At 39.0% G+C, this 24,348-nt stretch overlaps 2 protein-coding genes across 3 annotated transcripts in view; both read right to left on the bottom strand.

Moving 5' to 3' along the window:
- The window catches only part of col6a1 (collagen, type VI, alpha 1), a 28,688-nt gene extending 22,418 nt beyond the window's left edge, over positions 1 to 6,270 (bottom strand). Inside the window, exons 1-9 of the mRNA XM_030771632.1 lie at positions 6,082 to 6,270; positions 4,153 to 4,282; positions 2,797 to 2,997; positions 2,292 to 2,451; positions 1,765 to 1,878; positions 1,323 to 1,343; positions 1,189 to 1,209; positions 900 to 944; positions 671 to 724 (exon numbers count right to left, since the gene is read on the bottom strand). Coding sequence (XP_030627492.1) covers positions 671 to 724; positions 900 to 944; positions 1,189 to 1,209; positions 1,323 to 1,343; positions 1,765 to 1,878; positions 2,292 to 2,451; positions 2,797 to 2,997; positions 4,153 to 4,282; positions 6,082 to 6,172 — 837 coding nt within the window. The 5' untranslated portion in view covers positions 6,173 to 6,270. The remainder of the gene's footprint in view (positions 1 to 670; positions 725 to 899; positions 945 to 1,188; positions 1,210 to 1,322; positions 1,344 to 1,764; positions 1,879 to 2,291; positions 2,452 to 2,796; positions 2,998 to 4,152; positions 4,283 to 6,081) is intronic.
- Positions 6,271 to 18,316: 12,046 nt separating this feature from the next.
- Positions 18,317 to 22,856, bottom strand: tdo2b (tryptophan 2,3-dioxygenase b). Of its 2 annotated transcripts, none has more exons than XM_030770337.1 (12): positions 22,753 to 22,856; positions 22,526 to 22,617; positions 22,232 to 22,322; positions 21,789 to 21,859; positions 21,559 to 21,686; positions 21,040 to 21,226; positions 20,726 to 20,833; positions 20,238 to 20,349; positions 19,819 to 19,876; positions 19,648 to 19,727; positions 19,364 to 19,454; positions 18,317 to 18,983 (listed from the first exon to the last, which is right to left on the bottom strand). In XM_030770337.1, the coding sequence occupies exons 1-12, from the start codon at positions 22,787 to 22,789 to the stop codon at positions 18,815 to 18,817; spliced, it is 1,224 nt and encodes a 407-aa protein (XP_030626197.1). In that variant the 5' UTR covers positions 22,790 to 22,856; the 3' UTR covers positions 18,317 to 18,814. The 2 variants fall into 2 exon arrangements, with proteins under 2 accessions (XP_030626197.1, XP_030626196.1); XM_030770336.1 differs by having other exon boundaries at positions 22,526 to 22,622; positions 22,755 to 22,856.
- Positions 22,857 to 24,348: the final 1,492 nt, after the last annotated feature.

The following is a 24,348-nucleotide window of genomic DNA, read 5'->3' as shown; positions in this document are numbered from 1 at the left end:
ATGGAAACCTTCACCTCAGTTTACTCCGGTTTACTATAACCTCATATAAATTCTCTGTGGTTCTATAATTCTATGTTATCTATGCAGTAAAACAGAATGTGGAGTTTTAGATGACATGTCAGAGTTTTCTGTACCTCAGGGTAATAATGTTTCATATTTACCCTGTATATACAGAGATGACATCACACTAGCAATACATCACTATGACACACCACGGGGCGATATTATGATAATAGTTTATTACAGAGTGTTTAATCAGTAAAACCATCTGATTATTTCAACATCTATTTTTTATCACTTAGTGTAAAGTTTAATGGTGGTGAGAGTAGTTAAATTAAGCCCATATGTAAATGGTTAATTAGCATTAGGTATATAATTCCGCTGAGTAGTCTTATTATATATAATTTCGCTGAGTAGTCTTATCTTATTCATTTATTAACAATTAATTCTCATAACAACACCACTTTGAGTAAGCTGTATTTTTCCATGCCGTGCATGATCAAGTAGGGATTTCAATACTACACAGCACATCTTTTCTGTCTGGGGACACTCGAATAGTTGGTTAACAATTGCAACTCCATACAGAGGATACAGGTACTTGAGCAAAAGAACATATGTTAATATTGTGGTAACAGATATGTCCAGTTGGTTAAGGAATACCGATACTCACCATAGGTCCGACATCTCCTTTCTCTCCTGGCATCCCTGGTCTGCCTATCTCACCCTAAAAAAAAAGAAAAAAAAAGAACAGGTTTTCATCCATCAGTGCTGGGATTTCGAAACTGGCTTGCAACTAGCCTATAACTGATGTAGAAATCACACATACGTAATCATAGACAGGTTTGGCTGTGTTTTGACATGTGGAGACCATACCCTGAGTCTCAATCAATAACACTGACCTTATGTCCTGCCTCCCCGGGTGGTCCTCTGGGCCCGCCTGGTGCCTGACAAAATGAAGACAGTTATATAATGCAACATACTGTAGTTCCTCTGATAGTTATGATGGTACATCAAAGTACTATTCAACAACACAGGTCACAATAACATTATGTGATTTTCAATGAAATTGTGACCAAAATACATATAATATTACAGTATTGCAGTGTGCAGTGAAAAACAATTTTTAAGTAACTATTATTGCTGTTGGATATGTTTAAAGTAAATATAAGTGGTGAGGTTTTGACTTACATTGCAGTCAAAAGAACAACACTGTAAGGATGAAGGCAAAAGAGAAATATATTAGCACCAGTGAGAGATACCAACAGTGACAGATACCAAATGAAAACTGATATTTACAGAGGACATGAACAAAAACTACATACCACATCCTTGGTCTCATTTGTCTGAAATGGAGAGCAGAGACAGAGAGTGAGAGAGAGAGAGAGAGAGAGAGAGAGAGAGAGAGAGAGAGAGTCAGAACATCATCCCAGGGGGATTCCAAAATTCTTTGGCAAAAATTAACAAGAATATTGCATGCACAATTCTGGAATGATAATTCAATGTCATGGCTGATGTCTGATGTTTCATGAGATTCTCATGAATACAATGAAATCCCAGATGTTAGCCTGACATGACAAGCATAGTTATGCAGGCCCAATTGGGTTGTGGCTACTGCACATACACTACATTTCACATTACATGAAATCACTAACAATTGCACTGATGAATGCATAACAATGTAAGAGTACACGTGAACTCTCATGACTGCTCTGATAAAAGTAGATGGAGTAAAGCATTAATGTTACAACAGATGAGGTCACTTACAATCATGTTGATGATAGTGTGTATGGTGCGCATCTGCGTGTTCCGTGTATTGTCTGCTGCTGTGAAGTTCTGTCTGTAGCTCTGGTCTGTGGCAATAATAGATAGCCTAGTGTCCTGAGAGAAACATGCAAACACACACACACACACACACAAACAGGGTCAGCTTTTAGGGTGTTCAGATCACATATCTTAAAAGTCTATGTTTTCACTCACAAAATGTACATTCAGTTATTTAGCACATTCATTTAAAGGATTTCTCAAACCTTGAAAAGGCTTTGAAATTGTTTGGAAATTCACATTTTTAACCCATGTCCTATGTTGGTGAACTGTAATACTTTCTATGCCATGTTTCACATCTTGACTCCAAGCACCTGAAGCATGTATCAAACACTTTAATCCTAATGTTTCAAACAAACCATCTTGAACTTAGTCTGGTTTCTTCATGCGTTCTGAATAAGCCGTTTCTTCTGTCGCATAACATCGCTACATGTCAAAACAATAATTTAGAGCTCCTTTATTGACTTCACCTCCTGGTCAGGTGTAACAGCCACAGCAAACACTTTAACAGCATGCTGCCTGGCCTCATTGGCTGCTTCCTGTATCCCTCCACATGGCTCCTTATATCCAGTGACGGGATGACCATCCGTTACCACCACAATGTATTTATTCTCATGATAGTACGAGCCTCTGCAACAGAGAAAGTTTACTTGTTACTAACGACATACAATTATGAGTGATGCCCTTGATAACAATATCTCCAACAAAGAAACCTGTTAGTTATCATCTCTGACTTCAGACTAATTTAACGTTCATAGGATTTGATGTTTGTGTGTGTATGTGTGTGTGTGTGTGAGAGTGTGAGTGTGTGTGTGTGTGAGAGTGTGAGTGTATGAGTGTGTGTGTGTATGTGTGTGTGTGTGTGTGTGTGTGTGTGTGTGTGTGAGGGTGTGAGTGTATGTGTGTGTATGTGTGTGTGTGTGTGTGTGTGTGTGTGTGTGTGTGACTGTCTTTACAATCCTGAGCATCACATACGCTCTGAGTAACTGGGAGATGCCCTCTTTGATGGCACAGTCGGTGTATGTTCCTTTGCCAATATAGTTGATTCCATCAATACTTGTCTTTAGCTCATCCCGCTTTGTTTTCAGGTCAACTAGCCCCTTTACCAGTTGAACTTCATCACTGTAGTGCAGTGCTCCAGAATTCCAGGTAACTTCACGATCACATGGCTGTCGCCTAGCAACAGAAAATAAAATCACAAACAAAAGAGAGTGAGACCAAGACGGACAACCCCTGATAAGACCCGTTACACCAGTAAGGGAGAGGAAATATTACCATATAAAGCAGTAAGATGGGGTTTCTGCTTCAATTTTGTATTACAGGTGATGCAGAAAAATGATACTGTTTCAATAATATTCTTAGTCTTTCAAAGATGAAATACTAGATTTCCATTTAAGCTCGTCTTTATTTAATTTCAATCTGGTGAGATCAAAAATTGACCAACTACAAAATTAAACATAAAGTCACTATTTAAAAAAATGACTTTACCTAGTGTGAGTACTTCACTTAGTGAGTGATTCCTATTCATACTACATTTCCTCTACTACTATATAAGGTACAAAATATGAACATTTCAGCACTTGCTTAATTCACGTCTGTTCTATTTGTTGGACTACGTCAGTCATGCGTGACAAATGCTCCCATTATAATACAGGACAATTTTCAATGTGGTCTTTATCCCTATGTAAATCAACACAAACGAAGTCAGTCCTCACGAGAGACAAAGGTACATGAAGGTAGGGAAGGTAGAAGTCTTATTACTCGATGTCACCTTTGGCTACATTCCTGGATATTAAATGTTATGCTATGTTACTATAACTTTTTCATGGGATACCCAAATACCATTCCCTCAGTATTACAAAAGCTGCTTAAAGGGAGCGGGATAATGACATGACAGCACTCAACCATGTTACTCCACGATATTATCATGATGTTTTGGTTCATAGTCTCAATTTGAAGGTCAATAAGGGCTATTTTGGGAGCTGAATAAAGAATTAAATAATCCATATCCATCACTTGTTTTCACAACAGAAGCACCTATAGACTTTTGACTAATGAAATTCCTTTACAAAAATATTTTGGTTCAAAAAAAAAAAAAAAAAAGAACTGCCTGTAATATGTCCCAGTCTAAGGCACGACACAAATATCGGCCTATATACCATGAGCTGATCTAATATGTTGGACTGTAACTGAGATATATCCAGTATTTCACTTTACTATCTTTGGAAGTGACATGACCAGTGCAGGTTTGCTGCGTGTGTTATGAAATTCAATGATTTTCATACATGTTGAGCGTTGAAAGGGTGTCATGAATTAAGCTAAATAACATACATGTCTTTCAGTTCATCAATGAAGTTCTTGGTGAAGGTCTTGATCTGGTTGATGTAAAACTCAGGGGGTTTAGCCCTGAGGGCCACACTCTCAGAGGTGTCCAGCACAAAGAAGAGGTCCACCGGGCATTCTAGACAAGAAATTACATCCAAATTAAATCCAATCCCCAAAACACGCACATACACACACACACAGAAACAGACACACACACAGACATGCACACACACACACCAAACAACCATTCTAGCCGTACTTTACAGATGCCTATGCTAATTCTTCTACTTGCTCAGGGGCCCATGCTCAGTAATGACAAATTTAAGTAAATAATACACACACAGTACATCATACATCATAGCAGCAGGTAGCAATGCTCATTTTGAATCAGACAACCACAGAAGCATTTAGATGCACCTCAGTGTATGTTTAAAAAAAGGAAAGTAGTGATGAATTCATATTTAGAAGGACTTTTTCTTTTAAGGAGTGGTATTACAATGCGTGTTGCTGTGCTTGTGGGAACAAATCCAAGCGTAGCTATATCAGAGCTCCACAACCATGAATGGACACGCTGTCATCCCTCCTCCTCTAAATTAACGAGTCTCCTCAGTCGGCCTGTATCATTAAGAATTCCAAATTAAGAAGTGGCAATAGATTGATTAATGCAGTCCTTCTGTCCTTCTCTGTGCGACCCGTGAGTGGATGAAGGGCGGTTTGGCCATACATGATGACCTAATGCAACAGTACACATACATGTTTCTAAAAGTACCCCCCCCCCCCCCCCCCCCCCCCCATGATTCTCTTTTTATATGAATCCCTTCTACCTATGGAGATACTCTGATGCTTGGCAGTAATCCAGATTTTTTTTAATGTGATTTATGACTGATTTAATGTTTGTTACATTCTAAACTAAAGTTACATCCATTAATCATGCCCTTACAAGGCCTTGTAAGCCTCAGGATAGCCATCCTCCCACTTCATGGATGGAGTATCATGTGACCAGGCTTTATAGATCACATGATCTCACAGGTGTCAGTGCACTGTCTGAATGGCTTTGGTACACAAATAAAATCAGCACGTGTATACAATTATGCATGTTTATCCACTGTATGTAACCTACACCTCCAATAAACCTGAGACCATACAAGACAAATGCCAATATTCCACAGATTCCACTGGACAACACTTCCACATCATCACCACATCAGTTCATTTAATGACATTAAATCCATTTAAGTAATTAGATGTGCCAAAATCAATTTGAATAGCTACAACACAGTAGAACTTAAACCTGATCTAATAGATTGGATTTATCTGGAATTCCCTAACTTAAAGAAGGACAGCTATCTGATGCTCAGCCTAAATGTATTCTTCATGGACAAATTACAGTCAGATACTTCCTTGCTCTTACGCAGATACAGACAGAACAGCATCCCAGTTCGTTATTTCAACAATTCCATTACTGAATGTCTCTGCGCGTAATCAAGAGATGAAAAATAGAACCTGACTCAGAACATCACACACATTCTAACTGGACATTACTTCGTTATCAAATACAAGCTCTGTTTTATTCTGTGATTGTATTTGAATGCACGGGCAAAAACAACGCAATCAACAATGACGTTACAAACGCGCACTGACCAATTACATCTTATAAATTCATTTCCACAACTGCACCAGAGGACATCAGACTAACATGAATTAGCGCCACCAGTTGTGAGCATACAGGATGCTGATAACCATTCAGCACCCATACGAGGATGGGAAGCTATAAACTTTTCTTGAAATGCAGTTCAATGTTTAAAATTAATGTTTAAATGTATTTATATGTTTACTTTCTCCAAAGCGCGAGGGAACAGCTAATAACAAGGTGATTCGTAACACAGTTTCTAAAGAACGCTTCAACAAACATTTAAGAAAACAATCCCTACTTACCTTGGAAGTTCGGTCTACCATCCTGAGCGAGTAAACCGACCCACAGAGAGCACAGGCACAAACCCGTCAAAATGAACCAGTTTGAAGCCATAGTCCGTCTCTAAATTCCTGCAAGTCCGGATGGAGAAAATGCAGGGAAGAATATTTCTTTTGGGGGGGAACAAAGTGGCTATAGGTGGGTAGAAATCCCCCCCAACGATACCACTGTAGCGAACTGTGCAACGGGAAAGCGCATCCGCTCACAGTAGACTTCTGGATGCAACGCCTTAAACTGGAGGTGGAGGGAGGGAGGAGTTCACCTCTCAAGTCAGCTTCTCCCGAAAAGCTCAATCTCTTCGGCCCTAGCCTGATGTTACAAATGCTAAATGAACAATCTGAATGTGGTTTTAGCAAATCTTAGAAGAAAAAAAAATTATCCTTGCAGACAGCTGTTATGCAATATACATTTCATTGTGGATTTCACTCAAGTCCAATGGACATAACCTCAGTACATTGTCAGTCAAACATTCTTGCCCAGTGAAATGGATTAATTTATAGATGCAGTTAGAGGTACATATACAGTGTGAATTTGAAATGTGAAATGGTTTGGTACTGGGGAATCCGCAGAGGCAATGGAGTTGAGCAAATTGTGACTGTGGGAGGACACGTAGCCTAGTGAAGCATGTGACTCAACGTTTGGAAACTGATTTAGGACGCGGAGAATGATTGAGGATCTCTTAATGGGTGTCTGAGAGGTTTCAGGGGTTTTTGGCGAGGCGGGGAAGGGAGAGCATAGGTGGTTTGGTATTTGTGTGGTGCAGTACACTGTCAGCTGTTGTGTATGTAACTGTGTGAGAAGAAATAAGATTGTGGTGTGGAAACTCTGGGAGAGAGATTAGGGTAAGGAGTAAGTTTCAGTGTGTTTGTGTGTGTGTGTGTGTGTGTGTGTGTGTGTGAGAAAGAGAGAGAGAGAGCGAGACAGAGAGAGAGAGAACAGACATTTGATGATAACCTTCTGTTCTCTCACATGTTACTGAACCCACAACAGGGAAAAGAAAAGTCTCCACACATCTGTATCTCTTCAACAGCTTTACCAGAGAACTGATCTCAAAATCAGCCAAAAAGAAAAAAGAGCGGGAGAGGAAAAAAGAGAAACAAAAAATGAAGTAGTCCCTACAGCGCCATCATGATCTTTGAAAGAGAAACAGCGCCATCTATGGACGGAGGTGGTTTTTTATAAAGCCGTTTAACAGCTCAATTAGAAAATGACATTCAAGTGACTCCCAAAATAAATGAAACACTTGAATTAAAGGGGGAACACAAAACAAATTGAAAGAGGGTGCTTCCACAGACATGTTGTCCCCAAGTAAATTTAGCAATGATATCCTACTGTGTTTGGTGCCATGTATGAAAGGGAGGAGCCTCAGTTACAAACGCTGCCCATCTGGTTGATATTTCAGAATCCACTGGGTACAAATCAGAACCCAGAAAAAAGCAATGGTTAGGTTTTTGTTGGTATAGTCTCGGGTCAAGTGTGAAGATGGTCAAGTCATGACCGTGGAGGGCTAACTGCAAGCACATACATCTTGACTGTTACAATGGTGAAATGGTTCAAGATGTAAAGCAAAGTAATGAGTATCCATTAATCAACTGTCAGCAAATGTCAGCCCAGCATGTGAACCGGCGCTTTCATCAGCAACTGTCTGCCAAGAGCTTTGGGGGTTCGGCGATTGTGTTGCAATGCATAAACCCCCTCATTATGCCAAAAATGAACGATTCCATATAAAGTGGCCCAAAGAACACAGGTCTCTTTACAGTGGACATGTATAGGTGCTAAAAAAAAGTCAAAAGAAACTTACAGGTCAGAGTGGTTGTTTCCTGTGGCGAGGGATTTGGACGGCTTTGTTTTCATGCGAGGTGCATTTTCCTTGCATGGTGTAGGTCTACTCAACCCCCCTGTGGGTAAAGTAAGCAGCAATAAATCCACAGATGCTGTGTCATCACCTTCAGGCTATGTTAAAGCATTTTGCCATGTGAGTGTTCTTTACCAGGATAACAATGCTCCATCCACTGGGTGGAAGTCGCTGCAGTTTGAAAAGCGTGAAATTGATGTAAACCATATGATAAAGCTGTCTCAAGTCTTTGCTGCAACAAAGTTGATGGCAATGACCATGACAGCATTTCCCATCACTATCAAGAAAACACCAACAGTATCTCTGGAGGTACAATGATGTTATGACCCTCCAAGAGTTCCAGACAGCAGTAGAGTCTATGCCTGGAGGTGCACTGCAGCTGGCACTGATGGCCCAGTGCCCTTATACACAATGTTGGTGTTTCCTTTGGTTTGGCTGTTACCTGTAAGATCAGATCATGTCCAAATGAATCATAATTTTAACTATGGTGCACCACACTGATTAAACTGATCTTAGATCAGCCCTTAATGCCTAGACTTGACCATATAAGCAAACATTTCTGCTTGTGCATAAAAATCAGTTCTCTACAAAATGTGAAGCCAAAGTGGTATGTGACCTGGCCATGCTTAGACAGTGATGAATCATCATTGTGTAGTTGACTGCTCTTTAATTTAGATTTTGTTTTAACCACACATGTTGTCATTTCATTCTCCTTCAATGAGGACAAGACCACAGTGGGGCGATTTGTCACGAGTGATAATAAATCTCCAAGCTAATGAATCCATTTTGTGTTGGAAACAATGTCAGTTACTCCGTGAAAGCAAATTGATGTCAACATTCCAATGCCTCATTGTAAACTGGTCTACAACCAACCAGTATACGCTCAGGCTGAAACAACCACTCTCATTCACTCTCTTTCTCTCATTCTCTCTCTCACACACACACACACACATGCACATACTCTCTCTCTCTCTCTCTCTCTCTCTCACACACATCCACAGACAAGCATACAAACACATGTACATGCACATATAACCAATGCATAATTAACATAATGCTCAGTTGTGGGAATTACTGACTGATTTAGTGATAGTGAAACTGTTGAAAATACGGAGAGAATGAGAGAGAGAGAGAGAGAGAGAGAGAGAGAGAGAGAGATTTAAGGACCTAAAACACTTCTTTCATTGTGAGACTCACAGTGTTACATAAAGGGAGATGAAGGAAAAAGCGAGCAAATCTTCAGTAGGAGAAAAATATTTCCGCTTGCTGAAACAGCCAGTGTTGACTTTTTCTCTTACTCTAATGAGAACTATATGACTTGGCAATGACCAAGACGGCAGTGGTCCCTGGTAACGGCAGCAGGGTACTGGTCGAGGTGGATATGAGTGTGTGAGAGTGTGTATAATATTTTGTTTTGGATAAACAGTTGCCTAGAGGCAACAGAGGGGATATGGGCGTATTTTTCTCCCCTAAAAAACTAGGATTCATTTCTGTTTTAAAATTCTATTACCAGAGAGTGACTTTTGGCCGGAGCTCAGCAAGCTTTTTCCACTGATCTCATTCTCCTTCTTTTTTTCATTTCGGAAGAAGAAAAGAAAGCAATCATTTGAACCAGAAGAGAGAGGAGGGGAGAGAGAGAGAGAGCAAAAGACAGAGAGGGGGGGGGGAGAGAAGGAGAGAGAGAAAGAGAGAGTGAAAGAGAGAGAGAGAGAGAGAGAGAGAGAGACGGGGGAAGGGGGAAAAACATCTGGTAATAATCAACATTTAATAGTGGAGATTTGCTGTAAATCCGGGGAGCTCTGGCAGCTGTGTTGGGGCAGACCAGGGGCTTTTGAACACAACGAAGAAGAGTGACTTTACGTCATTGATTGTTAACATTAACTGATCTATCTGCGCTAACTGCTAACAAGATAGGAGAAAGGTCAAGGAGTTGCCAATTCACAAATATTGCCTCAAAGCCAACAAATGGCCTCTGACTGCTAATCATAAATATAGGCTCACAACTTACAAATCTTTGGCGTATGTGACTACACATTTAAACCTCGCACAGCATTTTACTCAAAAAACACACACACACCAGCATAACGAGGGAGAGATGATCATGTATCTGAATATAGAGGGTATGGTACAATCCATTAAATGTGTATTCTCCTATGTTATAAGATATCTGGTATGTGATGTATTGTTGACTTAGTCTGACCACGCAGATTAAAGGAACCCTTTTTTCTGAACACGTGCATTTTTAGTGCATGTTTTTCTTTTTTGATTTTGAGAGAAATGATGAAATGCAAAACTCAAAAATGACTTTATTCATCAAAAATGTCCTGCTAAATATGAACCTAAAAACAGTTGGTTCCATAAAAATGGAACGATTTTCCATATGCCTGCAAAACTCTTAACGAACAAAGATAGTTTTAATGCGTCTACCTGCGTTTTTGAGTTGTTTACGACTATAAAATAGAAATTTAGCTTCAGTGACTCCCAGTATCCTTTCAGTTTTCAGTCTCTGAGAACATTTATTCTTTTTGTCCACAGATGCTGATGCGAAGGATAATCTTAGATACTCCCAAAAATGATTAAATCACAGAATTACATAACCTGCACATCTGTACAAAAATACAAGCTTAAAACTACTAAAGATGTAAGTCGCACAATAATAACAATGGCTACAGTGTGTGATATGTTGTAGGTCAACATTCTGAATGTCAAGTAGAGACCACAGAGCAACTGGAAATCACAGTGGTTGCTTTCCTGCATGGAAAGAAAAAAATTACATTACGTGGACACCTGGATAGCCAGACGGGCTAAGATGGAGAAGTCTGTTATTCAGAGGGAGCAGAAGGTCATAAAGAGCAGGAGGTAAGACAATCTGACTGGAAGATAAAGGTTTGAAATTGAGACAGTTGACTAAATAGGTTAGGTAGCGAGGACAAAGCTTTGTTCGAATTAGGCTCACATAGACAAGTGTTGGAAGTAGGAAGGGTAGCAATGAAGGTAAAAGTAACAGTTCTAAGGAGGGCTAAGGACTAGAATCCAGGGGTTCTCCCCATGGGGTTCTCCCCAAGGAGGAAGGTCATGTTCAGAGTCATCATAGGCTGATATAAATTGTTTAATTTTGCCTTCAGAGGAAAGAAAAATAAATATAGATTATTGATTTATTACAGACCACCATAAACTACTCATCACTGTCACACCAGAACTCATTGGCACTGTTGTTTATGTGGGTTAAAATATACAATATATTGAGTATATACAACCTCCTCTGTCACATGTAAATGGCCTGTGACATGTGTACAACATTGATGTATGAACACAGATGAATGAGATAGCTGTGGTCTCTCGGAATTCAACCTCACTGCAATAAAAAATACTTTTATCAAGTGGTTTGTGGAGCTAATTTCCCATCAGTTACCCACTAATCTTTATTGAGAACATGACTGTGACGAAGCTGTGGTGTTTATTATGGATCTTATAGCTAAATTTCATAGCAGAGACTCTGGGATAAACACAGATGTTTAAAATCATCCTATCTGAAAAGCATTTCTCACTGTCTGTGTTTCAAATTTACATGTGGTAATTATATACTTTTTCTGTCGTTTTGGTTTGAATTTTGGGGAGAGTCCCCTGGAATGCTTTTGAGTGGTTTACAACTAAGAGTCAGTGGTTTATAACAAAGAGTCCTTAGAAGGGTTGTTGACAGAACATGGACAGTAAATAGAGGTGTTGTCTGTGTGGATCTGAATGTTAACTGAATTATTCATGTATAAAGACAGAAGCAGAATTGGAAAAAATTTAAATTTATTTCCAAGTATCGCATCTGGCCATGCAAGTGGACCGTTGAGTCCAAAATGGATTCCATGGAAGCCATTGAGTGAACTGCAAGTTACAATCTTGATTACAACTCCTAGGCTCATGGCTCATACATGGAAATATGTATGAACTAAAAATGTTTTGCCCGCCAAAACAAGATTCGTATCTGTTCTAGTACCTCCTTGGGTTTCATTCAAACACTTGCAGACATTTTCTTCATGGTTTAATTGCCTCAGGGGCTGTATCCAGAGGGAGATACTATTCTGGAGACAGAATTGTGCTACATTGTAGAGTCAGTGAGCACAGTGACTGTTTAATCCACGTCTGTCTTCAATCTGCCTGCCAGATGGAGAGAGTCAGGGGAGTTAGACGAAGTCTTACTCAACCTCTAGAGCTCTGCTCTAGAAATGCATTTACAAGTACTGTTTGGGCTGGAAGAAAAAAAAATAGAAAAAGCAGTTCTATTCTGTGTCTAATTCTGTGGAAAAAGGCTGCATCTGTCTTGTGTAAGTAATCATGATAGAGGTCAAAAGAGAGGGAAAATTTCAGTTTATTGGATCTTGGGATGAGAAACTGGTTTGACTGCCTTCAGAGAACACGCAGTATGAGAACTAGGCTTGTTGCTTTGTGTTATTCCATGGAAGCTTGAATTCTTCACAGAAATATCACAAGATCAGTCAATATCCACAAAATGTGTTATTTCCATGGGAAGGTGTGTGTTTGTCAGAGGAATAAAACAAATCTTTAATGAATGGTTCTCTAGCAATGCTCAACTCCTACAAAAATAACTGTTCTGTTGAGTTTTGTCCGTTGAGTTTTGTTTTGAGTCTTAATGAGGTGAACTTTTTCTCCCTCTCCTCTCTGATACTGCACGTTCTTCTTGTGTTGATATGTTTAACTGAGGATAAATACAGGAAATGGTTGGTGGTGCCAAATCAGTGCTGAAATCTCACAGGAGATGAACTTCCTCTGTCAAAGAGCCTGGCCAGCTCGGCTATGCCCTTCCACTACCACACCCCAAACTCCTCACTTTCAGCATTCAGGCTGAGCCTCACACATAAACTGGCTGCCACCTATTGGCAGCTGGCGGCACTGTGAAACGGACACAGTGGAATCCTCTACACTCTGCCCTAGGGTGGTCGTTTATCCCATTCTGCACATTTGGATGAGGAAAAAGATACAAATAAGGCCCTATGAATCAGAGTATAGTCAAAAAAGAATAATAATGCTTGTGGTATCTGTTTTTGTTTTGTGTGCATGTATGTGTGCGTGTGTGTGTGTGTGTGTATGTTTGCGTGTGTGTTCACACATGTGTGTCTCTTTGCATGTGTGTGTGTGTGTGTGTGTGTGTGTGTGTGTGTGTACAACTGGCATTATGTCATGTTTCAGTTCTGTTGCATGAGGCATAATCAGATGTTAAGGTCCTATTGAGCAATAAAGTCTGTGAATATCCATTCTCTGACCCAAAAGTTAACTAGCATAATGCCCAGATGGCATGAACTTGAGAAAGGTGGCTGTGAAGTAAGTAGCCAATGAACTAAACTCTTTTTAATGTCGTCATCCACTTCCATTTCTGTCTCTGCAGCCTCTGAATGTTGTCATTTACTCAGGTGTTGACTTTCAATTCGTTTTATTTTTAAATTAATCTAAATTAAGTTCATTCGAAGTTTTTAGTGCCGCTTTTTTCGATGACAGAGAAGTTTGTAATTGTTACCATACTAGACACTGTATTCTTTCATTTGCATCTGTTCTAGTACCTCCTTAGGCTTCATTCAAACACTTGCAGACATTTTCCTCATGGTATAATTGTCTCCAGTGCTGTATCCAGAGGGAGATGATATTCTGGAGACAGAGCTGTGCTACATTGTAGAGTCAGTGAGCACAGCGACAGTTCCATTTATCTCCATCTTCAATCTGCCCGCCAGATGGAGAGAGCCAGGGGAGTTAGATGAAGTCTAACCCAACCTCCAGAGCTCTAGAAATGCACTTACAAGTACTTTTTAATGAGAAAAAAGAATAACAAACTCTCTGTAATTATGTGGAATGAGGCTGCACTGTCCTCAAGTATAGTTCAATGGCGAGCAATCATGATAAAGGTCAAAAGAGAGGGAACATTTCAATTAGTTGGAGCTATGGAGGAGTAGTGGTTCTGTTTTGTCTCAAGACATTGAACAGTGCATGATAACTATACTTGCTGCTTTTTGTGGTTTTCCATGGAAGCCTGATTTTTTCACAGTAATATCACATGTGCAGCCAATACCACAAATATCCATATTTAGTAATTCCATGGAAAGATGCAATCTTGTCAAAGGGATTCTAACAAAACGTTGATGCAAGTTTCTTAGGAAGAGCACACCCACACCTGCACACCCACACCTGCCATCTTTTTGAGTCTCTTGTAGACTTTTTCTCCCTCTCCTCTCTCATACTGCATGTTCTTGTGTTTAACTGAGGATAAATACAGGAAATGATTTGTGGTGCCAAATCAGTGCTGAAATCACACAGGAGATGAACTTCCTCTGTCAAAGGGCTTGGTCAGCTCAGCTATGCCCTTCCACCCCCACACCGTCCAAACCCCCTCCCCCCCTCACAATTCCCTCTGCCACTCCCAATCCCCCCTCCTCTCCCAGATCTCCCACCTCCAGCTCTTACGATGCCGTGGTATATAGACTGGCTGCCACCTAGTGGCAGCTGGTGGTACTGTGACAAAGACAAAGTGGAATCGTCTGTACTCTGTCCCAAGATGGTCTTTTATCCCATTTTGCACATTCAGACAAGGAAAAAGATATGAATAGGGGCCTATGAACAATGAAAGAGAATTAGAAAGAGAATGTGTGTGTGTGTGTGTGTGTGCGTGTGTGTGTGCGTGCGTGCGCGCGAGTGTGTGTATGTGTGTGTGTGTGTGCGCGAGTGTGTGTGTATGTGTCTGTTACTCCAGCCTCACTTATGCATGTGATGCGATTCTGATGCGACGCCAACACTTTTAGAAGGACCAGGGAGACAAAGGACTTGAAGTTTTATTTCAGCGTACAACCTGTGCAGGGAGCCACCGCTAGTGCAGGATCAAAAAGGCATTGTGCATATACCAGGCAGACAGTACACTCAGCATAAATCAGTCAGTCATAATGTAAACAGAGATGAATAACTTCTGCACAGATAGTTACATTGATGATGCCAGGAACTCTAATCTAAAGCACAGAACACACAGTGTTGGGTTGTTTTGTTTTATGGCTGTCCCCTTCCTGAGAACTAAATGAGCCCTTGTGACGTAACCGCCGGGACAGAGTGGGATGCCTGTAGAGGAGATAAGGCAGCTGGAAAGGGCATTACTTCTATGATTTATAACAAGGGAAAGTATCTATGGCAAGAAGCTATTTAAACAGGACATAAACAGGGAAACAGCAGTAGTTTGGTTCCATCACATGTGTTGACTTTTAATCTAGTTTTAGTTTAGTTCATTTGTAACATTCTTTCCCATGGCAGAGAAGTTGGTAATGGTTACCGTACGACATATAGTATTCTCCAGCATCTTCACACAGCCACAGAGATGTTGCCATTAGTAAACAAATGGAATGATTTCTCCTCTGGTCTGTGTGTCAGAGGAGACACAAAGACATTGAACAGAAACAAAGACAAAGACATGTTGACATTATCTGCATAAAATGTCAAAATGGTTCAGATATAATAATGGTTCCAGTGTAATAGCCCTACCAACAGCTCCATAGAAATATTCAGAAAATTATTAAGACAAAAACACACAGGGGTCACACGTCAAACTTTTTGTTTTTAAAGTACTGTATAGTCTATGATAAGTGAAGTCTCAAATCTTTGAAATTCCTTGAAGATTTAAACCAGTGAAGATCTTCCCTGAAGCTTGAATGAAAACTATTACTAATGTCATTTTTTTACATCTGCTTCCCTTAAGCTAACTGCACAAGAGAAAGGCTGTTGTAGTCAAAACTGTTAATTTTGTAATCGCATCGTTTTACGTTCTTTACAATATTTAATATTTTTTCACACCTTTGTGAGGATCATCGTAATTCATTACTCCCTCTCCTTAGTTCCTTTGTATCTTTGGATTCTGGACTCTTAGAAATAAACGGAGGTGACGCCATTGTTACAAGAGTGCTAACTAACACTATCTCAAGTAATAATCATATGGAAATAGGTGAGGACTAAAAGTGTTTTGCTGGCCAAAACAAGTTTCACATCTGTTCTTCTTCCTCCTTGGGTCTCATTCAAGCACTTACAGCTATTTTCTTTGGAACTGATTCATTTTAACCCTCTCCGGTGCTATATCCAGAGGGAGATGAAATTCTGTGTGTGGAAACTCTGAAAATCCCATTAACACAGAAACACCTGTTGGAGTTTGGAGCACCAAACTTCCATGCTCTGCTGTGTAAATACACTAAACACTTCCACCAGTCAAAAAATCAAAACCAAAATCCTATGATTTATCCCATTATCCCATTATCTTACATTAAGCGTTTTCCTCTCCATTGACGCCCATCAGGAAAAGGCATAACGTGGCTTAATGTTCTAAAATAGCGTCCGATGACCAGCAAATTTGTCTGATATCTCATGTCATAAACACCATCTCCTATCCAAAAAGCAAAACTAAAATCCAAGGAAGATGATAGTAAGGCCTACGTTACGTTAAGCGCTGTCCTCTCCATTGCCGCCCTTTATGCAAAGGAAAAACCTCCCTGGCTTAACACACCAAAAGTACGATCAAAGAGGGCTAAATTTCTCTCACACATCTGCTCTCGAAAAATTAGAACAGAAATACAAGGAATATTTAAATTAGCTAAATTTACGTACATTAAGTGTTTTCGCTCCATTGCTCCAGAGTCCATCTCCACCTGGCAAAGGCTACAGCCAAGTCACACAAAGAACTGGACCCTGTGTTATTCATCAAAATGTAAGAGTGATCCAGAGTACAGGGACGAGTACATTTTGTGTGTTATTTGTAGGCAGTGGTTTCACCGTAAGTGCATAAAAACAGCTGATTGTTTAATCATTGCCGACTACCACAAATGTCTCATGTGCTAAAGCTGAATCAGTAGATGTGGCATTTTGTCTTGAAATGAACACTTTGCAACATATACTATGTGGGTTGAGGCAGACCCGGCACCACGGGGGGGTGTAAGGGGGCATCACCCCCACAGATGGACTATCCCTTAAGCAAGTGCATCCAGACAAACGTGTTTTAACAGTTTAGTTGTTAAAGAGAGGGAAAAAGATCGGATTGGTATCAGATTGGTATCGGTACCGGCAGATACTCAAGGCTGCGGTATCAGTATCAGTATCAGTATCGGACATACAGAAAAAGTGGTATCGAGCCACCCCTAGTACAGATTGCCCTCACATGTAAACTGCCAACTGGCAATAGGTGGCACTGTGACCCAGACAAGGCAGAATCAATGACGCTGCAGAATCTCTCTCCCTCTCTCTCTTTCCCTCTCTCTCTCTCTCATTCTCCCCCTCTTTCTCCCCCATCTCTCTCTCTCTCTCTCTCTCTCTCTAATTCTCCCCCTCTTTCTCCCTCATCTCTTTCTCTCTTTCACTCTCTCGCTCATTTCCTCCCTCTTTCTTTCTCTCTCCCTCCCTCCTTCCCTCTCTCTCTCTCTCTCTCTGTATATATATATATATATATATATATATCTTTGCATTACATTTGTGTGTGTGACCACAGCATTATGTCATAACTCAGTTCTATTGCATGAGGCGTAGTCAAAGTTTAAGGTCCTGTGGAGCAATACAGTCTGTGTATATCGACTCTCTGACCCCAAGTTTAACCAGTATAATGTCCAGCAATTGGCAATGGAATTGGCAGTTCATTTTTTGGCGATTCTTTACCAAATTAAATAACATTTTCCATATTTGTGTTAATCATTGTAATCCATTACTTCCTCTCTTCAGAGGACTGAATTACACCAAGAGAACAATACAGAAGCAGAGAAAGGAAACCATATTGACATGGTTTGGAGCAATCAAATATAAACATTAATTTGATTATCTATCTACCTATCTATCTATCTATCTATCTATCTATCTATCTATCTATCTATCTATCTATCTATCTATCTGTCTGTCTGTCTGTCTGTCTATCTATCTATTTATCTATCTGTCTGTCGGTCGGTCGGTCGGTCGGTCTGTCTGTCTTTCTGTCTGTATGTCTGTCTATCTATCTATATTGAATATAAACATCTTTAATATGTCAAATATAAATATCTTATTTCTTGACAACAGAGAGTTTCAACATGACAACATGTGTAGTGTGTGTACAGACCAGCTTCTTTTGTTGTGTATTTGTCCTTGTTTCAAACATTAGTGCCGAGCAGCATTGGCACAACAGAAGAAAGGCAGAGAGCGTTTGTCCATGTCCCTGTCCATGTTGTCAGTGTTATAAAACTGTTCTCCAAAACCTTTTCACTAAACAAATATTTAGGGTCATTGTTCAAGTGATAGACATTCTGCCTCCATCAGGGAATTTCGACAAGCAGTCGTAAAAGAATGAGACATTTCTACAATTTTTTTATAGATTGTACAGATGTTTTTATTCAACTTTTATTTGTAAGCATATGAACATACAGCAAGTGTAACAATACTATAAATTTGATCTTATCAACTAAAATATACTCCTGTGTACAAACTGAATAAAAACTACACTGAATCCCAATATACACAGTTATATCTAAGTAAATATCATATATTTACAATTAATTGTGTACAAAACATGTATGTTTAATCTCTTAGGAGATCTAATCACTACAGAGGAAATGAGATTTGTCATAAGATTGCTCTCCATAAAGTTTGGGATATAAATAATATTTACAGGATTATGTCTACAAATGTTATGGAATAATTTAAGTTCCTTAATCTTTAAGACAGTTTTTTGCAGCAGGATTGAGGAAGCCAGCATTTATCTGAAAGTCTCATCAATTTATGATTTTATTTAAATGTCTGCTCATTGTAATTGCTTGGCTTCTTACATGTCTACACTCCACAATGGAGAGAAAGCAGTGTTTTTAATCAGACTCCTCTCCACTGCAGGAGCTACATGAACTGTATGAGCTATCAGAACACTCAGCTGTATATGGGAATTTATGAATGTTGGGGTTCAGTTTGGGAACCCAGTCACGTGGCACCAGGTAAGTGGCCAGGTTGAACAAATCCACAAAAACTTTATAACGGTCACTGCAAAAAAAAAAAAAAAGACAGCAACAATATTAGAAATCAAAAATACGCACTTGGTAATACTCTATGCTATATCTGATCATTAACATATCATTTATCAGTCTTAAATCTTCATAGTCAAAGATAGTAACTTTAATTACAGTAGTTAAAGACTGCACATAAAGATATAACTGCATGTGGGGCACTGAGCACAGGAAGTCATAAAGTACCTTTTCACAAAAAAAAAAATCCTCTCGGTGAGACACATCTATCTATCTATCTATCTGTCTATCTGTCTATCTATCTATCTATCTATCTATCTATCTATCTATCTATCTATCTATCTATCTATCTATCTATCTATCTATCTATCCCTTTGCCTGAGATGATGATGCACTCACCTGACTGTGGAGCGCAAGTAGTGGTAGCCTGAGGACCCTCCTGTGCCTGCTTTGCTGCCAATCATGCGGTGCACCATGCACACATGGTTATCTGGACGAGTATGAAAGTATTTATAAGTCCACAGCGATGTCAATGGTGTCTTAATCCTCTGAACAGTAGTAAAATGATTCAAGTCATGTGCAATTAATGAAACTGAACAGACACGCCCTTCTCTAAGAATATAAGCTATTTCATTTTATATAGGCAAAATAATAGGCCTAATGGCTCTGAACAGTTGACTTACATCTCCATTTAGTCATGAGGGTGTCAATCTCCATCAGAGAAGTCAGTAGCTGGAAGGGCACTTGGAAGCGAGGTTCCTCCCTAAGAGATATTTCAATAATGTATATGTTATCCATGTCCCATGTCATAATAACCTGTCACGTATCATTTATAAAACAGAAATTACATGTACCTGTAGAAGTAGATCATCAGAGCTCCTTGAAGGCCTTTGTACGAGAGTCGTCGTTCACCTGCGCACAAGAAATGTATCACTTTTAATTGTAAAAGCACACTTTAATGGTTTTATTGCACAAATAAACTTCACAGTTAACATCGATTGGCCTGAAAATAAATAAACAGTCAGTTATGCAATCAAAGCACCTATTGCAAATAGGTGCTGACTGTGACACAATGTCAACACAAGTTTGATTTTTAACAGGTCAACGGAAAAAGCCCCCACCAAAATTGTGAAATGTAACAGCAACACGTTGTGAAAATTGTGTTTTAAAGGCAGCTCAGGTGACTTAGGTTTACAAGGAGCACTTTGGCCTCATAAGATCTCTCAGTCATGAAGATCAGCCTGAAAAACAAACCAACATTACAAAAACTGACCTTTGCTTAAAAGATGATCGTGACGTTTGGAATCAAACAGAGAAGTGAACATTTCGATCTGTTTGTTGAGATCCTGAATCATGTCTTCTTTCATCTCAGAATCTGGTTCTTTCTGTTAGCAGATAGAAGATTGTTAATTGTTGATAGTGTTGTGTGGAACATTTGGAAGTAAAATAGTGAGAGGGCAGTTCTGGGAGAGGTCCTGGGACAGGGGAGGCCATGTGATTGAGCATTCAGAATAATACAAATATTCTTTAAACACAACAAATTTCAAACAAGTTTTCTTGAGGTTTGTAAGTCGCATAGTATACAAGATATGTTAATGATGTCCTAAGAATAAAGAATTTCAATGAACTGTTTCAGTGAGACACACTCAGAAAGTCCATACAACAGGTGTATTGGCTCATTTGGTTAACAACATTAAAAAACCTATTGTAAATCTTTGTAAAATTCCCTGATGACTAGTATTATCCTTAAACAATATGAACCTCAAGTTTCTGCATCTTCAATTTGAAACCCTCTTCAATGTTTGCTTGTAACTTCCCCCAAAAGTTGAAACCATCTTCTTCCAGACCAGGTGTTCTCTCCAACCATTTCTAAAAATAAATACACAATACCAAAATTAATAAAAATCACTATACATGAGATTTGACAGGATACACAATGGCACCAAAAAAGCAATACAATTTTGGTCATTTCCATTTTACTTCAAATACAAATTTTGCTCTCTTCATTTCTGTCAGTTTTGATGCTGATGAAAGAGTAAGCAGAACAGTTTAAAATAGTTAAATGTAGAAGGTACCTCCACAAGTTGCAGCAAGGTAGGGTCCTGCTCTGATCTGAGTAAGTTCTCGCTTTCCTGGCCATGGAAGTTGTCCCTGTAATGCTGACGGTTGTATGGAACTCGTAGGTTGTCTGCCACACCAATTTTATTCTCCAAGAGACGGAACTGAAGACTTTGGAACCCTGAAGCTGGAGACAAGTATTCCCTGTGATGGACAAAACAAAACAAAACAATATATATATATATACACATATATACATATACATATATACATATACATATATATATATATATATATATATATATATATATATATATATATATATATATATATATGAAGAAAATCATTTGGAATTTCTGTGCGCTGATTGTGTCTTATATGAAACAGTAAGAAAAAAAAAAACTTTTTACAATCTGTGTCAATATTTTTAATTAACAGATGCCTCAGATTTTAGGATTATACTTAGGTCAGACCATAAAGTCATCACTATCTGAAGTAACATGTGTACAAAAAGCTTTTGGCAATGTACAGCTTACCTGAAGTCAAAGAAGTCCAATGCAGTCATTGTCTCCAAAACAGCAAACTGATCCACAAGTAGTTTGAATATCATGGTAATTCTATGAATCCGACTCACCACCTTCAACATGTTCCTCTCATCTCGTACCTGGAAGCAAATGAAGGTAATACAGCAGTGGTGGCTTATTATGGACAGATATTTCATTTTTTTCTGACATGATGCAGACTCATCTGTATGAGAGTTACTTACGTGATTTTGTACGAACAGTTCACGCACTGAGTCCAGTTCCCAAAGGACTTGCTTAAACCAGAGTTCATATGCTAAAAAGGCACAAAAGGATTAATTTTGTCAGAAATAGACATTAATAATAATGTACAAAGACACTGAAGATACTGACGTACTTCAATACAATTTTTCTTGTTACCTATAAGCGATAACAGTGCAGAAGGTTCAAATCTCAAGATCTGTCTTCATTTACAAAGACAAGCATGCATTTTTTTTAATATTTTATTTTGTTAAACACAACCTATACACGTGGAAAAATATGTGTTGGCATGATAGCTAAAATGAAGAATTTACAAAACATCAAAGGCACCGTTGCCCCTTTGTCAGATGTCAGGTCCCACAAATGAAGTGGAAGTAAAATGAATTTGAAAATGAATTTAGCAATAAGTAGATAAAATGGAGGTTACCTTGGTGGGTGACAATGAAGAGATGCTCATCATGAATTTTGTTGCCTCTCAGCTCACTTTGTAACACTTGAGCATTTAAAACCTTGTCCAACTAATGATAGAATAAGATTTTATTATAAACTGTCCAGAAAACATTAAAAAAAATAGTAAAATGTGTTTTATGCCCTCCGTATGTAGACTGAACAACTATTGTTATGTGATAGAGGAGGAAGAAATTTTCATTTTAGTTTGAATAACTTGTGAGATGTTATTTTCCAGCGACGTAAAAATGTTTTAACTTTCAAATGCTCTTACCTTTAGATAGTCTCCATAAATGATTCCTCCTTTAGCGGCGTTGTTCACGCCCTTCTGGGAATCATCTTCCTCCTCTGTAGTATTGTGAGCAAGTAATCTAATTTTAAGAGCAAGAACATAATAAAAAACTTTAATAATTTTGCACAATAATAAGTTTGGCAATGTTGACATCTGAATTCTTTTTTTTTTTTCATAGATCACTGGAGATTATGTTTCTTAGAATACATACTGATATTTCCTCCCTAAAAAAGGACATCCACTCATGTTTTGCCACAGGTTGCCACTTAGTTTGTCTTGGCTAAATGCTCTCTTAGTTAGCTACTGAATATTTGTACAAAGCTCTGGGGCATTCACAAGAAACTGACTATTTAAATATTTTGAGTATCCAATCAAAAGCCAAAACCTGGACCCCTGCCCATCAAGGTAAATGCCAGTAGGTTCCAGACGTACGAGAAAAAAAAAAAAAAAACCTTGACCAAAGGTGGAGTACCCTTTTGTTGCTCTTATCAATGGAGAAATTGCAGCGGTGATGTCTTTGAATGAGGCTATTTTTTCACTCAGTTTATTATCTCATGTGTATGGGTGTCACAGTGGTTTTAAAATATTCTAGTGTAATGATCATCTATTTGAAATTAATGTATACTAAAATTCTTCCTTTTCATGTCCAAACAATAGTTCAATCCAATTCAGCTGACGCATGGAACATAATTTGAGAAGTTTCCGCACATGAAATTTACAGGGCTGTCAGTAACAAAGTTGGTTTCAAAATGTTGAATGAGTGTCTTATAAACTAGCCCTACATCACAAAAAAGAACCATGTGAAAGCATATCTTTATTGCCTTTTTTTTAATCACTGTGAAAATAGTCAATGTCTGTTTGGATCATGACCGTGTATGCTCTTGTCTTTAACAGCAGTAGCCTATCACCCCGATTCACAGATCACAACCTCCCCATTAAGTTGAATGTAATACAGACACAAACGTCTAGTTCTGTGACAAACTTCCTTAGGACACAAAGACTGCTAAAATACCTCCCCATAGCAGTGAGAAGGTGATATAAACATGCAATAATTATATAAGTTACGCGTCTGAGTGTGAGTGTGTGTGTGTGTGTGTGTGTGTGTGTAGATATATGTTATATAAGAACTGGTGTTCTTTTCTGTTCATGAGCCTTCCGTGGGGAAATGAATTGTTGAGCCTAAGTAACACATTTGCATCCCTAAATCTCCTGACCTAATAAAAACTACAACAAAATCATCAACTTAGAGATCTTTGCAATGACCAAAGGTCCGCAAATCCAGAATATCTTAAACAACATCAGCCGAGTTAATATGTAAATTCTGAGCAAACACGAGTGAAAACAAACGCACAGGAACAAGGCAAATTCAGGGATACCGCTGGTTCCCAGAGAGCCTGCACCTAATAGCTTGGCCTTGACGGTTTGTTGGGTCACATGCTGTGGTGGTTGAAGTTTGCACAGGGACTTTGCAATCGGTCACAGATTACATGATAACTTTTCCCACGTGACATGGTTCAAAACAGAGGACATGTGCTCAATAAAATTTTAATAAAGTCGCATACAGCCTACTGACTTGTTCGTTTTTCTCTCTCTTCAGATTTTCTCTCAGATCTACTGTATAGATGTTGTCCTACACACTGTCGCGAGGGAAACTAATCTGCCGAAGCGCGTAATGATGAGGGGATTCATGGCTTGTCTTGTAATTTTCCTGTAAGTGTTCTGCAGTGATACCAAGCAGTTGACAGTGTCAGTGCCAATCCAAAACTGGCGTAATTAGCACCTTCTCCTTCAAAGCAGCTCTTACT

Source organism: Chanos chanos, chromosome 4 (assembly GCF_902362185.1).
Source record: "Chanos chanos chromosome 4, fChaCha1.1, whole genome shotgun sequence".
Classification (NCBI taxonomy): domain Eukaryota; kingdom Metazoa; phylum Chordata; class Actinopteri; order Gonorynchiformes; family Chanidae; genus Chanos; species Chanos chanos.
This window is presented reverse-complemented; position numbering and strand designations above follow the sequence as displayed.

Bases quoted from the DNA above. Each gene is read 5' to 3' on its own strand.
- tdo2b (XM_030770336.1), bottom strand. From the start codon at position 22,789: ATGAGTGGATGTCCTTTTTTAGGGAGGAAATATCA. The intron at 21,687-21,788 runs GTAAGTAACTCT...ATTTGCTTCCAG, and splicing joins AACTGTTCGTACAAAATCAC to GTACGAGATGAGAGGAACAT. The intron at 19,728-19,818 runs GTACATGTAATT...AATATCTCTTAG, and splicing joins CTGATGATCTACTTCTACAG to GGAGGAACCTCGCTTCCAAG.